Genomic DNA, 18,921 nt, shown 5'->3' with positions numbered 1-18,921 from the left:
CTCTTCCAGATCCAATTGCCATGCTTGATTTGAGATGTTACCTTGGTTTGATTTTGATCCAGATCTGATCACATACTGTATATGATTCTGCACAGCGTATAGTGCATATGGTGATGCATAGTGCACTCTGACTTAGGCAATTTTTTCCTGAGCACATATTACATACTACCTTGTACAAATGAATTAGGTCCCGATTCTTAGATTTTTTATCTGACTTTGTGCCCTAATTCGCAGGTCTGCCATTTAGGTCTGTTTGCCTAGGTCTTATGAATCAAATTTGAAATCCGTCTCTACATATGCCTCCCTTCACCCCTTCGCCCTTGCATCAAACCTTCAGGTGTGGAGATACACAGTTTCCAATTCTCAAAGGAGGCATGCCTTAGGCAAAAAATTGAACTTAGTCAAGAGTTTCATATCCACCCAAATTCATCAATTTTGATCATCTACTAGCATTGTCTTCTGATCATTTCATGGTTCTTGCCTCTCTAGCATGGACGCATTTCTAGGGTCCATTCGCACAAATACTACTTGATGAGCAAGCCAGTGCCAAGACCATGCCTTAACCAAGATTTTTCCTTAGTCAAATTTTTATCCACAAAATTTAGATAAGTCCAATGCCTTCACACTTCATCATTTGGATATTTCACATCATTGAAAGCAATTCTAATGACCATCCATCAAATCTAGCCTTTGACATCCAAAAACCCTAAGACCCACTCATGCTTGCAAACAATATCTTGGTGACTTGATCACCTAAAACAACTTAATCGTGAAAGTCTCAATTCGATAGAACCAACCTCCTCCTCACAAGCAAAGGCAAATGACTAAGAGACTGACACTAACCCAAGACAACTAACCTAAAACCCTAAGCCTAAAGCGAAAAAGTGGGGTCCCCATTTGCAATGGGGTGATGTGTGAAAACATACAACACACAGTTGCACCAATGTCTCTGAAGCAGATGTTTGTGAGTACTAGGTGGTTGGAACTTGGAATCTCCATATTCAAAGAAGCCAAAAGGGGAACGGGTCATGAAGATTGTTTTTGATGATGTCTTTGTGTGTTTGGGTCGTATGAGTTGTGATATAGTGAACATGTATCCATGCTCTTTTTTTATGTGTTTTGATTTTTACTACATGAATTAAATATGTTACAGCAACATTTTTAAAGTCAAATTCCTATCTTTAATAATATATATATTTTTAAGTATATTAATCTTTTTGCTTACCTGTTATTTATTTGACATAAATATGCATAGGTGCAATACGTATATGTGTATATGTATGTAATAGCGTATATTATGCATGCTACTAACAATGCTAGGCACTGCATATTTGGATTGGGCATATCTTCATCGAATGGAACCTATGTTTACCTTGAGTCAATGAATGCCTCAAAGGTTCTAGGATCTTGTTCTCATGATAAGTGTTGGATGCACCATGTACAAAGGTTGCAATTTATTACACTTATTAGGGCTTACTACATAGTACATACCTTGCCCCTTGTGATTTAGCCCTTTGTGTGATGTATATAATTAATTGCTTTATGTAGTGAGCATATTCAGAACTAGATATGATATCAAACACTATATTTAGGAACACTGCAACTGCAGGTATATAGGCTTTAACAATGATGCAAATTGGTAATTGCTGTTTCTTTCTACATTTTATGTTTACATTATGCTAGGTAATTTTTTTTAAACTTGAGAAATGCATTTTCTCCATGATTACTAAAAAGGCCTGTTGCAGGTACAGATGAAGCCATAGAAAGGGCACTAGTAGGGATTACAGTGAAGAAAAAGTTAAAGATCGTAATTGCATGGGCAAAAGATACACAGTCTACTTTTCTCTCTTATTTGGATTCTATGCGTAAATATAATGTAAATCCTGAGCCTTTAATGTGTTTTCTTTATGAATACTCAAGCTAATGCATCAAGAATTTTTTTGCAAGATATATAGTCATGCTCATTCAATACAAAATATTATTTAATCTCGCTTCCAAGAGAGTGAAACCCCTTTAGCAGTAGATCACATTAACAACGATAAATGTATTACTGTCTTTTGACTTACCGAAGTCATTCACTTCGTGAAAATATCAACAATTGGTGCCACTTCTGCCAACTCTAAGGTTGAGAGGAGCCACTTCTGCCAACTCTAGATACAACCAACTGGACAGTGTGTTTCTTTGTGTATTTCAAAGAAGTAGCGGCAGCCTTTATATGTACACAAGAGACGACAACATCATCTTGGAAAAATTCTTTGTTTCTAGTTGCACAAACTTGCATCTCCTCCCCATTCGCTACAAGCATTGCCTCTTTACCAATTTGATCAACCCTTTCTTAGTCCTCTATAAAAGTGTGGTCAACCTTGCCGACCCACTTAGATGCAAGGTCATACTCCTACAATACCATGGGGCTAATTCTTCATTTGTAGCTAAATCTCTCCTTTGATTGAGGCATAGGTTGTGTTCACAAATACAATGTTATTTGACCTTTGTATTGATAACCTATTGCACCTTTTCTAGTGTATGTGTTTAACATACTCTAATTGTATTCACAAACCAAAGCACTAAATGGTTGGCTCAAAAATTGAATGGCAGTTCTCTAAAGATTGGACACCTTAGGGCCAAAGTTTTCCCACCATGCATCTGCAATGATAAATTTAAAACATATAAGATCTACAAATACAAAAATGTAACATTTAATAACAAGGAAGGAAAATATTTAATTTTTAAATGAATGTTTCAAAGAATGCAAATTTTTGCTTGTCCTAAAAGTTGTCCTTGTTGACTTGCATATTTCTAGAGAAAATAAATCTCCCATTGCTTGTTTGTAGATCTCAAGCTTAGACATGATCTTTGCCCCCATTTTGGATTTTTCTCCATTGCTTCTATGATAGTGTAGAGGCTTCCATTAACCTCCAAATCAACCTTGAAGCTCTCAAGGAATCGGAAGGTTGAGTTGAGGAAGTATGCACAAGCATGAAGTGGCCCGTGAAGTTGCCTTGTCTAGCTTTAGTCTATGATATCCCAAATCGGTTAGTATTTGTCCTCCATACCACTGTAGAAAATGCCTAATATGCTCCTTGGCTTGGACCATTCCCTCATAAGCGTAACCCATTGCTGGCTTTTGCCATTAACAATACGAGGGAGACAAATCAATCACTCAATCACCTATAAAAAGTCTTTAAATAAACACTCTAGTTATTCTACACTTACGCCTTAAGTTTGTAAATGACAAAAAAAAAAAATTATAAACACTAAAAAAAGAAAACCAAAAAACCTTAAAAACTTACATCTTCAATGTCCTTTGTAGGATGAAAGATGTGAGCCTCATCAAATACCCAAATCACCACATCAATCCCAATAGCCGTCTTTGATTAGGTGTACTTGCTCTACTATTCATTAACAAACATTTGCTGTGAAGAAACTTTTGCTTTTAGCAGAGACTGTAAGCTGATGAATGAGGTTGCAAAATGAGTGACCCCAAGTCAAAGTAGCTCACTGTTATCTGTGATTTCTCTCATTAAAGAGAGTAATCAAGCATGGTTATAAATGGATTCGGAATTGTTTCATCCATACTCCAGAACTGGCTTGATCCACTCAACATTAGATCAATGCAATGTGTTGAGCAAGGAGTTCAAAAACTGTTGGTATGTCTATCCATTTGTAATCTACTTGTAGCAAGGTACTTTCTTGCATCTCTAAGACTACTCGTACTACATTTTCCTCCAACTCTGCAAAAATTTCTTCCAAAACATGGACTAATCTGTATTTTTATTCTTCCTTGGAGCATCAATTGATTTCAAGAAGATTGTGCCACCCAAACAAGATACTAAAAAATTCAGCAGCACCCTATTTTTTTTTATATCTGTCCATCCATTGGACATGATAGTGCAACACAGCTTCCAAATAGCTTACTGCTCACTAATAATGGATTGTACATTAGCTACCTTCTCTATGAAAATTGGTCCCTGGCAATTATCAGTAGATGGGGTTTTCGATCCTCAACCAATTTTGACAATTGCAACAACCATTTATTGGCAATAAAGGGACCTTGAAGACACAAAAAAAATGAATTGAAAAGAAAAAACAAAAACAAATTGAAAAATGTAAACCAACCAGTTCAATACCAAAGCATACCTCATCTTCCAAACACTCCTCAATTTTGTTGAGATAGATGTGAAAAAATGTTGGAGAGAGAGGACACCCTCACAAGTTCAATATTGCAAATGATATCGATTGACCATTTGTTGTTATACACCATTTTTGGCAATAAACTTTTCAGAACACCTAATCATTGCATTGCAAAGTTTGAGAAGGATATAAATTTCTTCCAATCTTTTCATTAGGTTGGCTCTTGGGATAGTGTGAAACACTTTTTGAAAATGGCCAAAATAACATATTAAATCTTTCTTTTTATCTCTAAAATCTTAAGCAATAACTCTAAAGGTGATATGGTAATCAGTAGTAGCACCTTGATTCCTAAACCAAGCTCGGTCAGTAGCCCTTCTATTATTGTCTACTGACCAGCAACTAATCTTTCTTTCAAGTTATAAACCATACAATTTTGCTAAAATAGGGATAATCATATTGATTTTGTAACTGGGTGGGTTATTTGATTTTGTAGAATTTAAAATAGAAACAGTTAAACTGTTCTTCCATTTTTTCTGTGAAGCCTTGCATGACAGCTTCATTGTAAATATGTTTGATATGTAGAACAAGGATTGGACTGCCACGTTTTAAGATCTCAGCTTGTTATCCCTCAATGTCTTTAGCTTTACCTTCTAGATGCGTGTAATAACAATTTTTATTTCTTAATCAGAGGAAACCTGCGTTGATTTGAATGCTTTGGGTGTGATTTGAAGATTATGAAGATACACAGAGGTTATTAAGGTTGGAGTTCTAATTGTTCTTGCTAATATTTCTAGAGTCCTTTTTATAGGAATAATTTTAGCTCAAACTCTTTTTGAATATGATTTGTATAAATTCAAAAGTTGCCCTTGGTTCTTGATTGCATATTGATGCTTTTTATTTTTTGTTGAAGACCTATAGCATATGATCTTGATAATTCTGTTGGATTTGTTTTAGGTGTTTCTTTTATCTTTTCTTGAGATTTGGATTCCACATTGTACCACTGGTTTGAAACAATGTCATTTCTTCTGAGATATAATTTTCTTGGATACATGTATAAGCTCATAGACAAAATTGAAGCAAATTTTTCATATGATGCTATTATTAATTATATAGTTTGAAAAGCATAAACATGTCGAGTATAATTAGCATCTTGCCTCAGTTACTGTAGACTGATAAGTTTTAATTTTACTAACCCAACACTAATAAAAAACATAGTTGTACTTTTCAAAATGAAGCTACGTGATTAAAAAACTGCTGATGTGGCTTATATAAGAGTGCTGCTAAGTGGGGCACTACAGACGTTTCCCTAATCAAGACAGAATGATGCCAATGTCTCTCTTGCTTATACATATTGAGATTGAATTCTCATTTTTTTGTTCTTCTGTTTAGCTAGCAAGTGCACACACACACCAACCTTGTGGCTTCTTTACCTTCTTTGAGGTGAACTGCAGCAGGTTTTGGTTTCTAGGAGATTCTTCATTTGGTGCCTTCCAATATTCCATATAACTGAATTTATTGGTAGCTTTATATTATCATGTTGTGACCACTATGTTTTGCTGGTTGGTTTTATAAGTTTCTGGGGAAGAAGATAATTTTATATTTCGTTGCAATATCTATCTGTTTTTGTTATTGTAGTTGTAGAAATTTTGAAGAGCTATTTTTTTCGACCCCAGTAATTTAAAACTGGTCTGAATTACCATTGTGATCAGAATAAACTGCATAATGGAGATGCAAATCAAACATCATACAAAAACTGGTTATGCAGTGAGAAAAAAGAGTTGATACATTGCTCATCTATTGGAGAAGTTGTTTTACTCAAAGAATTGTCACTTGTGCGATTCTTTGGAAAGATTGGAGAGATCTGTTTACCACACAACACAAGGAAGTTGGATACAATCTTATCTGTGGAAGATTGGATATTTGTTAGTAAGACTTTCCGGGGACTGACAGACAAAAGCATCGCAAAAGCTTTTGTCTGTAAAGGTTGCAAGAACTGTGGCTGCCCCGTAGAAGTGGACTACAGGAGGTTAGAACTATCTCCTGCACTCATTTCATGTTATATTTAAGTAATGGTATTGCCGAATGTCATTGTGAAATGTGCGTATTGCTTTGAATGAAGTGATTTTTTTAACTTTTTTCTATGTCCTGCATCATCTTACCTTTGTAAGGCAATCCAACTTTCAAGTTCTATTGTTACTTAGTTTTGCCCTGATTTTGCCCTTCACTTTTTACTTCAATTTTCACTTTTATTTACAGTGTTTGTATCAGTGTGGCATCCCATTGGCCAAAATTGTCCTTTGATTTTTTTATAGCTTCATTGACCTCATTTGGTTACTGTATATAATCGTACTGCCTTGTTGATGTTCCATTTGATTTCTGATGTCCACTTGAAATCGTTACATTTTACCTTTTGTTTTTAGTTCAAATCTGTTCAACATAAATTCTTTCACATTTCTCACAATGTCATCGTTTTAGAAAAGGAATACTCTGGCTCTGTGGTGGTGAAATGAACTTTATAGTTGGATAAACTGATCAGTCTTTGATTCTTGACATTGCAGTAGTTTTGTGATTTAGAGGAAAATCCAATGATTTTCTAACATATATGCTTGAACTGTTTTTTTCTAGATGTTTCCAGCACACAATTAAACACATTCATCTTTTATTGTTTATTACCACCTTGGTGCCTGTAATTGCTCCAACCTTTTTGTTTAAGATGAAAAGTCGCTAACTAGAATGACATTGCTGTAATGTCCCCTTATGGGTTTAGAGATGCTTTAGCCATAATTAATTAATTTCAAGATACTTATGACTTAGACTGAATATATTAGGAGACAACTCCACCTTAACATGCATCAAATCAATGATATTTCGCAAATCAATCAATTAAATATTCATAAATAAATTATTCGTCCATCAAACATCCCTAGTTCTTAATGTAAGTATCAAACCAATTGTAATGTCCCCTATTAGGAACATCTCCTTCCCCACTTCTTAAATACTGATAGTAATAACATGTTTTAGACTATACGTACACTAATTTCTTATGTATTATGAATATATACATGAAATTAAGTATGACTGTCATACATATTGCAGTCCATATTAATATTACTATTTATTCTGCATAAGAACATTATCGGGCTTCATATATTAAGCATACTTATTAAACACATCCCCATGCATACCACCAAGAACAAGGATGTTACTGCCTGTAACTTAATAACAGTTCTGATCTGATTTGATCCATGGTGATCCTACTAGATGTTTTTGATTCCTTTCCTTTATATCTCTCAATGTGAGGGAGAGGTCACACCTCTTCATCATGTATGCCCTTTGGCAAGAGACACACCCTTTCACCATTCTCTTCGATAGAGTGCAACTCTTCATTATTTCTGCCCTTTGAAAGGGACACAACCTCTCATAATCAGATCTGCACTTATTATTTAAATCAGATCTGCACTTCTCATTTCCAAATTATCCCCCCTCTCAAATGAGGTTCTCTTCTCCCTTTTATATCTCATTGTTGAGGGAGTCACAACCTTTCCTTTCATTTCTTTTGACTTTTCATTAACTTAATTAATTTTTAATTAATCATATTTAATTATATTTAATTATTTTACTTTATATTTTAATTTAATTTTATTATTATCATTTATTATTGAATTTTATTTCAAAGTGGGGACATTACAGTCCGCCCTTCCCGAATTTGCTTGTCCTCAAGCAGATGTTTATTTTAATTTCCTCAACTAAGTCATCTACCAACATGAGTTAAACAACACAAAGCATATACATGGGAAACACGAAGCATACACGTGGAAGGCACAGAGCATACACATGGAAAACACGAAGCATACATATATGCAAACACGGAGTATACATGTGAATACACACATTGTGAAATTTCTTTCTTGTTATGAATAGAAACACAAATCAACACCAGCTTGATGCAAAAACATAAACACTCAATCTAGTTTGTGATCTCAGGTAGAGTATTTAAGAATTTCAAATGGAGTAAATATAATGAGTTTGATTAGCCATATCGACAAAGAGGATAGATAGCACAATGTTTGGATACTTGCCTCAAGTATTAATTAAATGGACTATGCTTATTCGCCATTAATGAAAGAGAAAAGATTTAGACACAACGAGACGCCCGTAGCGCTTATCAGGCCCAAGAGCAGTACCCTCCCCCTTGGCCCAATTGATGGCAGACTTTCAATCATCCACATTGGGTTGCCTACCTGACAGAGGCCTAGTTTTTGCTGACCTCATTGCTCTATCTCTCTTCGACACTAGTGGTGAATGTGAAGTATACATCTATTATTAGTCAATTTGTTTAAGATTATACTGTTATCAATGAGATAATTCCATACTCATTCCCTAGCAAGACCAAGGAGAAGTAGGTGCAATAGGATGCCCGTAGCGCTTATCAGGCCCAAGAGCGGTACACTCCCCCTTGGCCCAACTTGTGGCAGATGTTCGGTCATCCACAGTGGGTTGCCTACAGAGGCCTAGTTCCTGCTATCCCATGGCCCTATTCCCTTGTATCTTACTGGGTTTGGGTATGCAATTTATCCATTCATCATTACTTAATAATTAATCCATGGTTTCTTTATGGGACTAATCCTTGTGATCTTAAAATCACATTAATAATGCAATTTAATACTGACTTGTAATTTCAATAAATATTTGTGTATGCATTAGCCTTCTTCGTATTCACTTCCTCAGTGAGATCAAAAGGATTTAGACGCAATGAGATGCTCGTAGCGCTTATCAAGCCCAAGAGTGGTTTACTCCCCCTTGGCCTCACTAATGGCAGACCTACAATCGCCATAGCGGGTGATGTACCTGACAGAGGCCTAACATCTGCTGACCTCATTGCTCTACCCCATTTCCTGGGAGTAACTAACCATCCGATAGTAAATAGGTGGTAAACAAAATAATAAAAGTAGGATTAAAAATAATATTTTTAATATCAGTAACAAAAAAATCTAATTTAGACAACTTCATGAGAATATTGTCAAGATCATGACTTGAAATATCAGTTGTGCAAAAATGGGAACTCAAAATATTTCTTGCATTTTAGCCTGTTTGTCCATTTGAGTTTGATGAAATTGCTTTGTATGAAAAAAGCTAGTTGATAAACGATCCACTTGGAGTCATTATGGTCTTGGATTACTTTGGAAGTTACAACTGCCATACATTATATTTTTTCAATATTTTTTTAACTTTCAAGTTTTGGCATTTCCCCTGTTATGAATTACTTTGGGATTGAAGTTTGGATGTTTAGTATAATCAGTGCTCGCTTGAACCTTCTTTTTTTACATTTTTGTTTGTACATATCTTATAATAATCAGGGTTGCCTTGAAACTCCCCTTTCCACATATCATCAGCAGGCATTAACTTTAATGTGATTTCTTACTTTTGTGCCAGCTATTTTAATAAAAATCAAGCAACATTGCCACCTTACTGTGGGAACAATGTTAACCAGATTCATCGTATTGGCTGGATTTACAGGCCTTTAATGGTGAGTGCATAGGAAGCTCTCAACTGCTGAGTTTTTTAATTTGTGTAAAAAATATTTAAGCAATTGCATTTTCAGTTTCTCATGGATGACTGTAATATCAATGCAACAGCTCCATGTGTGGGATCGATCAGCAAATATTCCTGTTCTTGTGAAGAATTTAGCAGCCAAACAACTTTTTGCAAATATTCCTGCCGAGTCTATCTTTGAAAGCCTTGAAGACTCTAGTTCTCTGAACAAAGATAGGAAAACTGAAGTGACAACTAGTGACATCAATACTTACCAAGACAGGGAAGATTCTCATCAGTATAGTAGAAATGTGGCATATATCAAAAGAGATGATAAAGGCATTTCTACTGAAGATCTCTACCCAGAAGATAAACAAGCATCAAAAGGGGTTAATCAACAGATAGAGGGAAATCAAAGTTCTCATGTGATAGATTTTTTAAAGATATTTTTAATTTTACTTCGAACTCTTCTACAAAAAGATGAAAATAGTCCATTTGAGTTTCAAATTCTTGTCCATCCTAATGCATCCAAAGGAACAGGGATTTGTGTATTTGAGCTTGTTTCCTTCAAGATGCTCACAGAGGCTTAGACATAATTATAATTTATAGAAAATTCATTTCTCAAGTCTGGTACTGTTCTATCGCTTGCATTTAGCCGTGCCATTGGAAAGAATCTATATTTGAATTTTAGTCACTTGTTTCAGATGGAACAAAATAAAAACCAGTTAATTATTTCAAATTTGATAACTGTTCTTGTTTTTGTCAGATTGCACCTCGTCAATCCTATAGGAAACTAAAACTAAGAAGTTCAATGACTCTGACCTTTGTGTTGTTTGTTGAACTTTCTTTTTCTTGGCCTTGGAGGGCCCAACCACTGAGATGGTATGACTAACGGAATACCTAGCCTGCAAGCGGCCCAGAGAATTGAACCTGGGATGTCACTGATATACTCTTCTCAATTTACTACCATACCACAATCTGACCAACAAAATATAGAATTTTAAATTTATGTAAGCAGATTATATAGTACACTTGAGATATTAACTTGTATTTGTGACAATAAATCTGTAAATATTTCAATTCTAGGGTAGAATTGCAATGCGGATTTCCAGTTTCTAAACTTAGCGAGCTCGTCACTGCTGTTACTAACTTACTGGATCGATAACTATCAATTGTAGGCTTTTATTGCAATAAAAATTGAAAGGTTAAAAATCCATTCGTTAGTATGTTTGATTAGAGCTGAAGTCAATTTTATTTAGGAAAAAAGGTCACCAGGTTCTTGTGAAAATTGACGTACAATCATCAGTTCACTAGATCACCCCGTATGCTCAAATAACTTTCCACCCATATATTCACACAAAAGGAAAACGAAAAGGTATTTCATAAAATAGCAAATAAATTTAAGATATCTTCACAATGTTAAATGAAGATTAAATCCATCCTCTACATAAACACAATGAGATAGAGGTAGAATATCTCCCAACTTAAAAAGGTTCACCTAGATAAAAATTAGTGAACTAGATAACCTAGATAAGATGTGTAAATAGGATAAAGGTTGAATTTGAACTCAACTAGTATAGTCTAATTATGGAATATTTAATGAAATCTATGTTTACAATATTTATTTGCATACATGAAAAGTGCCATTTTAGGGAAAATATTGAACACCACGTCTTGATGCACATAAGTTATACATTAACATTCCCCCTTTATTAACTTGGGGTGTTAGGAAAGGGGGGAGGAATTGAAGACTATTCCACTTTGTGACAACTTTATTTGCTTATGACATAGCTTAGTTAAACATTCATTGTTATTGCTAGTGACTTTGTTGTGACATTGGCAACTTGATCTTTTGTATGATGATATTGCTGGTTAATCATGCAATCTTCAAATAATTGTCTGACTAAGTGCATATGAAACTCCACATTCTTGGTTTGCCAGTGTTCCATGGAGTTGTGAGCAAGTGGATAGCAATTGGTTTGTCATATCAAAGAGTATTGGTCTTTTGTAGTGGATTGCTCAACTTGCTTAACATTTTATGTTTCAATAGGCCCCCTTGGCTTACAATGATTGCTTCATGATACTTTGTCATAGTGGAAGATTAAGGGCTTCGTAAAAATTTGCAAAATCTTTTGTCTTTTAGGCCCTTTTGTTCTTTGATCATGAGTTGGTTTAGAGAGGGAATGATTTGTTTGTTGGCCTTGTCCCTTTGTTCATAACCTTTGGCTTTGGATTGAAAAGTGGAGTTACAAAAATTGTATCTTTCTTGACAATTTGTACTTGTCCCTTTGTTCATAACCTTTAGCCTTAGATTGAAGAGTAAAGGAGTTACAAAATTTGTATCCTTCTTGACAATTTGTGCTAGTTCACAAATCACCCTAAGTTATTGAAATTGGTTAGATTGTTGAAAGGTTTCACCAACAATCAAAGGAAGAAGGAAGTGTTTTGTTCGAATGATCATTGGTACATAGAAGGGGTTCTAAAACTAGTGTCCAGAGTCGACAAGGTTTTTGTAACTTTGTTGGGGCTCAACAATACTTTTCTAACCTCTTTGTGTTTTCAAAAGAAAGGCTTGTGACTTTGTTCGTCAATGATACAAGGGGGCTTCACTTAGTGAACTTGGGTTATATCACGTGCGTTCATGGCATACTAAAGAATCCCCCTATTTTCAAAAAATATTGTCCTAATCTCCTTTTTTGTCACCCCCTCCCAATACAAAACCTGGATTAAAAGCCCCCCTATTTTCACCAAATATTGCATTTTTTCTTAGCTTGAATTAAAAACCCCCCTATTTTCATCAATAGGCAATGTATTGCACCCTCATTTTTTGGATATTAAACCCCCCAATATGAACACGTGATATAATATTGCCTAGTCAATGAAGCCCCCGTGCAATGATATCAAGAGGTTCTAAAACCTTTGTTGGCTCCTACCAAGGCTTTCCTAATCGTGTTGAAGTTTAACAAGCTTTATGATATTTTTCAAGCAACACATGTTGAATCCATTGATGCTAATGATGCTTTATTGTGTGACAATATAATAGTCCATATTTCTAATGCATACATTTGTGAACCTATGCTACATAGATCTAGTGCTTTAGCCAAGTAACTTCTACGGATATAACTAGGTTTTTGATTCGTGTGATGATGTCATTACACTTGATGATGATGTTTCTTGTTCCTTCTTATTTGGTGATCTAACTAATGAGGAGGTTAGTGATATTGAGAATCATGATGTTACTATCTTTCATTATTATATTTCTTTACTATCTCATGTTGCCTCCATGGATTTGTCGATGATTCATTATTTTTTGATACATTATAGTGGAATTTCTACTTAGTTTAGAATTCATTCTTAATGGCTTTAATGGTACTAATGACGAATCATAAGTGTTTAAGTCATTATTTCTTTTGCACTAGAAGCATATAGATGATGAGCTATTTTTAATGTGAATTTAGAAGTACTTTAATTGATGAGAGATTATTATGATGTTTCTCTCTTTCATATCACTTATACATTTCATTTATTCAATTTATACAACGTTATTGAGCATTTCACTTTTATTTATAGTGATGGCATTTCCATGGCTAATGTCAATGTTTTAGCTCTGAGCACTTTTTCCTCATTTCATAATGGGACGAGTAATGAAATATACAATGGTTAATTACGTGATATGCATTGCTTGTTTGATATCACTTTGTTTCATGGTTATGATCTATTTTTTATTTGAATGTGATGATGTTATTACACTTAATAACGATGTTGCTTTTTCCTTCTTATTTGATGATTTAATTATTGAGAAGGCTAGCAATATTGAGAAGCATTATGCTTCTACCTTTTGTGATGATATGTGGATTTGTTGATGATTCATTACTTTTTTATGCTTTATAGTGATATTTCTACTTAGTTTAGAATTCATGCTTAATGGATTTGATAGTACTAATAATGCATCATAAGTGTTAAGTGCTTTTTCCTTTTGCCCTATAAGTACTGTAAATCGGAAAATCGAACCCTAGGTGTTCCCCCACTCCATGGAGAGAGAAAGGAGGTCACTAGGGTTGACGGTTTTCACTTGGGAGAGACTTTACATTCAAAAGAGGGGTTGAAACCCACAAGATCCAATCCCACACAATGCAAGACTGGATTCTAAATGAGTTTCAAGGGTTGAGACATCAAGGATACCCTCTTTTGTAAAGAATGTAGATAGAATGATTGAACTATGAATGCATGTAAAGTAAGAAAGATTCGCTTGTAGACGGAGATAGGGACACAGGATGAAGCTACGGACCTGAAACTAGCAGTAAAATGTCGAGACGATGCTGTTCTGCAAATTTGAGCGAAAGTTGACGGGACGATGGCGCCCGGAGTGCACATGGTCCTCCGAAAAATCCGCGAAACGAAGGGGGATCTGTTCGTCTCTGCACAAGGATTCTAGATTTTCAATTACAGCCGCGTACCTGCAACCTACACACAGAAAAGAGAGGATGATTGGGGGGTTAGGGATTAGGGGTTTGCCTTTAGGTCAAACCCCGGTTTTGGAATTAACCAAGAAATGAGAATGCTGTAAATGTAAATGTTTGTAATGTAAACAAGTACTGATACCTTGTTGTAAGAATGTTTGTATTCTTACATGCGAAGGTGTAATGATGTTGTATGTTGTATGTTGTAAGTGATCTCCTCTTCAATGGTTGAATCCTTGTCTTGAATGCAACACCTAGCTTCGAATGGAGACTTAGAATGCTCAATTGCTTGAAGGAATGCTTGAATGCTTGAATGTTTGAATGTTTGAATATCGCTTCCGCGTCTTGCTCTTGCTTCTTTTTCTTCCTCCCTTTCTAGGAGAGGAAAAGTAGTTTATATACTTGTCAATTAGGGTTGAGAGACTGATTTTTCCGACCTTAGGCCGACCTAGAAGCATTATTTTCCGAATTGCAAACTTAAAGACCCGATGCCCAACAAGAGACCGGGCCCAAAATAGGGCCAGGGACGAGGGCGCCATGGTCCCACCTCCCGGGACAACAGGGTGCAAGGAAGGATCAGGCCAAGGTGCAGAAATATGCAGTTTTTGATGTCGTAAACAGGTTTCGGGGTCTCCATTCAGGTTCAACGTTGCGCCGCCATCGTGAAGACCCAAATGCAGTCGAAATTGCAAGTGTCGCAATTTTAGGACGCTACAAGTACATATATGATGATATATTTTTAATGTGAATTTAGAAATACTTTAATTGATGAGACATTATTATGGTTTGATTTATCTCGTATTACTTATATGTTTCATTTGTTCCATTTGCACAACTTTATTAAGTATTTCACTTTTATCCCTAAGATGATATAATCTTGCAACATCAAGTGGCTTTGATACTACAATTTGGATATTCAAGGTAATTCCTCTATAGACTATTGTATATCTTCTTGTGAAGCATCATCTTGTACTTGATTATCATGTAACTCTATATACTAATTTGACTATGAAACATGAGCAATCATATGATCATGAGGTTACACATTATGTTAATGGATTTCATCATTCATGAGCACATTATTTAGTCACATGCAAAGAACAAAAGGAAGTTTAGTGATTTGGGCATCCTCCACATTTGGTATTGAAACAACTTTTTTATGAACAACTTAGTTGCCTCCCATAAATATTTTGATATATCTATGCATGTTCCAAAGCATTTTAATGCACATTTTTGTGATACATGTCGAGGATATTGATGGTTATAAACATATATCTAGCACCTTGTAATGATAGGGAGGATGCATATATCTACCACTCACTCTGAGTTTAATGATCAATCAATTTTGTCTATTCCATCATGTAATCAATTAACTTTGTAATTATCTTAATCTAATATTATAATATTAAAATAATGATATGATAACTTTTGACTTGTCAATAGTTTGATAAAAATATAATGACATCTTTATAATAATTTAATATTAATTACAATATCATAATATAATAATAATTTAATATTTATTAAAATATAATAATATAATATTTTTTGTGTAGAATAATGAATAAATATGATATCTTTCGGCATACTTTACCTATATTTCTATAAAGATAGGTATGCTAGTTTATTCAAACACCCATATCTAGATAACACCTTTACCAATAAGGATACCTAAGAGCCTATTTTTCAATTGGCAACTTGTTGGCTGTCTTTTCATTTTCATTTTAATTTTTTTTAAATGAATGAACGAGTAAGTTTTAATGATTCTTATCATGCTTCTGGATTTGATTGTGTGCAAGATTTTTATCATCAACGTTTCGAATCACACTCTGTGATTCATCATCATCATGAGAGTTCTAAGGAGATGAAAGATGCTAGGAAACAAATCCAGACTGAATAAGAAGAAGAGGGGTGGGGGAGAGAAAGAGCGCATGCAAAACAAAAACAAAATAAAAAATAATAAATGGAACTACAAAAAAGACAACAAAAAAACCACATAGAAATAAATATATATAGAAATAAAGAAATATAAATATATGCAAACATATAAATCTAAACATAAATAAGAACACACACACACACACACACACACACACACATATTAGGAAGTATATATGAGAAATTACGCAGACAAGAATATACATATACAACCATACAACTGTGTAAAAGTGTGTGTAACTAAGTATATATATACACACACAAATATCTAAGCATATACATATATGTATACATATAAACATGTATGTATGTTTATATACATATATACCTCTATGTATATATGTATGTATATATATGTATATATATGTACACACACACACACACACACACACATATATATACACCCAAATATGTTTTTATGTGTGTGTGTGTGTGTGTGTGTGTGTGTGTACGAGTGTTATGTATACATGTATATATGCATATATGTATGTACATACACGTGTGTGTACACACACACACACATATATATGTAAGAAAATATGCATATGTATAAACCTATACATATATATGTATAACACACACACACACACACAAATATATAAACACCTACACATATACATACACACACGTATATGTGTGTATGTATGTGTGACAAAAAAGAACCCAAAAGAAAGGAATAAGAAACCAATAAGGAAAGCAAAAAAAGGATCAAAAACGAAATAAAAAACAAAAGAAAAAGGAGCACAAAAAAGGGGGGCCACAACACCACACTAAACCGAGCAGAGACACAGAGAGGTGGCGAATGGAGAGGGGAGAGGAAGGGAAGGAAAGGAAACAAGATGGAGGAAAAGGAGGAGAGGAAAGGAAGCTAACGACAGGGGTCCCTAAGAGTATCAAGCAAAGGATGCCATGAGGGATTAAGGCGCCAACCATCGTCACGATTAAGATTGGTTGGGTGGTTATTGATGACAATGGCCTCCTTAAGTTTCCTTTTGAAGAAGTTTTCCTCCTTGAAAAAGATTTGAGTGTCTTCTAAACAAATGTGATGCTTGGTGGCTAAGGAGTGCTCTGCCAAGGCCGATTTGAGAACATGCTCGTGCCTAATGTCAACACCATGCTCCTTGATTCTCATGCTAAAAGAACGACCCATCTCCCCTATATAGGGGGTGCCACATGAGCAAACGACCTTATAAACCCCCAACTCCGAATAGATGTCCCTAGGGTCTTTGAGAGGGGGAATACTCTTTTTCAAGGTCGAACAAGGCTTGAACGCGCAACAAAGTCCCTTCTTGGTGAGAATTAGCCCACCTTCGACAAATTTTCAAGTGGAATGGGTACATGAATAAGCAAATCTCTAAAGCCTTTTCCCAAGCCAAGGCTTATTTCTATTCCACCTCCAATCCTGTGTCCTCTCATCCTCCCGGCCTCTCGATTGTGGCTCTTCCTTTTGTTGAAGGGATTTCCCACAAGATCTCTAAAATATGTATATATATACATATATTTATATATGTATATATACATATATTTATACATATACATATACACATATACATATATATATATATATGTACATATACATACACATATACAAACACATACACATACACATATATAAACATAAACATTCATACTCGTTTACACACACACACACACACACACACACACACACACACACACACACACACATATATATATAATGTATTATACATATACATATATACATATACATATACACATACACATATACATATGCATATACATACACATACACATACACATACACATACACATACACATACACATACACATACACATACACATAAACATTCATACTTGTTTACACACACAGACACACACACACACATAAACATACATACATGTTTATATACATACATATATGTACACATATATGTATATGTTAATATATACAGAGAGGTATATATATATAAACATACATACATGTTTATATATATACATATATGTACATTCATATTTGTGTGCATGTGTGTGTGTGTATATATATACTTACACACACTTTTACACAGTTGTATGGTTGTATATTTATATTCTTGTCCATGTAATTTTTCATATATACTTGTTGATATATATATCTATCTATCTTTTTATCTGTATGTGTTTGTCTATTTGTATGTATGTTTGTATATATATATATATATATATATTTGTTCTTATTTATGTTTAGATTTATATGTTTGCAAATTGCATATATTTATATTTCTTTATTTATATATATATTTATTTCTATGTGGCTTTTTTGTTATTTTTTTGTAGTTCCATTTATTATTTATTATTTTCATTTTGTTTTGCATGCGCTCTTTCTCTCCCCCACCCCTCTTCTTCTTATTGAGTCTGGATCTGCTTCCTAGCATCTTTCATCTCCTTAGAACTCTCATCCTAATGATGAATCACATAGTGTGATTTGAAACGTTGATGATAAAAATCTTGCACACAATCGAATCCAGAAGCATGATAAGAATTTCAACAAGGATTGTGGAAATCTGATAGCATTAAGTTTTAATGATGTCAACTAGACCATTAGTGTATAGGACCAAGAGTATCATTATTAACAATTTTCAAGTTTCTTTCAATGCCGGTACTTTAGTCTATGGAACCAGGAGTATCATCGTTAACAATTTTTAAGTTTCTTTCAATGTTGGTACTTCAGTTTATGGAACCAGAAGTATCATTGTTAACAATTTTTAGGTTTCTTTCAATATGAATACTTCAGTTTATGAGATCAGGAGTATCATTGTTAACAATTTTCAAGTCTCTTTCAATGCCATTACTTCTATTGTAGAACTTAATCAAGACATCCACAATTTTCTAAAGCCTTGCATCA

General features: G+C 34.4%; 1 protein-coding gene across 2 annotated transcripts in view; it reads left to right on the top strand.

Annotated features, from left to right (window-relative positions):
- The window catches only part of LOC131078675 (uncharacterized), a 50,325-nt gene extending 40,037 nt beyond the window's left edge, over positions 1 to 10,288 (top strand). Inside the window, exons 4-7 of one of the 2 annotated variants that reach the window (XM_059216786.1) lie at positions 1,752 to 1,876; positions 5,841 to 6,157; positions 9,565 to 9,658; positions 9,768 to 10,288. In XM_059216786.1, coding sequence (XP_059072769.1) covers positions 1,752 to 1,876; positions 5,841 to 6,157; positions 9,565 to 9,658; positions 9,768 to 10,253 — 1,022 coding nt within the window. In that variant the 3' untranslated portion in view covers positions 10,254 to 10,288. Of the gene's footprint in view, positions 1 to 1,745; positions 1,877 to 5,840; positions 6,158 to 9,564; positions 9,659 to 9,767 lie in introns of both variants that reach the window. The other variant, XM_058016426.2, reaches the window with a different exon arrangement.
- The last annotated feature ends 8,633 nt before the right edge of the window (positions 10,289 to 18,921 follow it).

Source organism: Cryptomeria japonica, chromosome 2 (genome assembly GCF_030272615.1).
Source record: "Cryptomeria japonica chromosome 2, Sugi_1.0, whole genome shotgun sequence".
In the NCBI taxonomy this organism is placed as follows: Eukaryota; Viridiplantae; Streptophyta; class Pinopsida; order Cupressales; family Cupressaceae; genus Cryptomeria; species Cryptomeria japonica.
The sequence above is the reverse complement of the archived record's forward strand: the minus strand, read 5'-3'. Positions and strand labels throughout refer to the sequence as shown.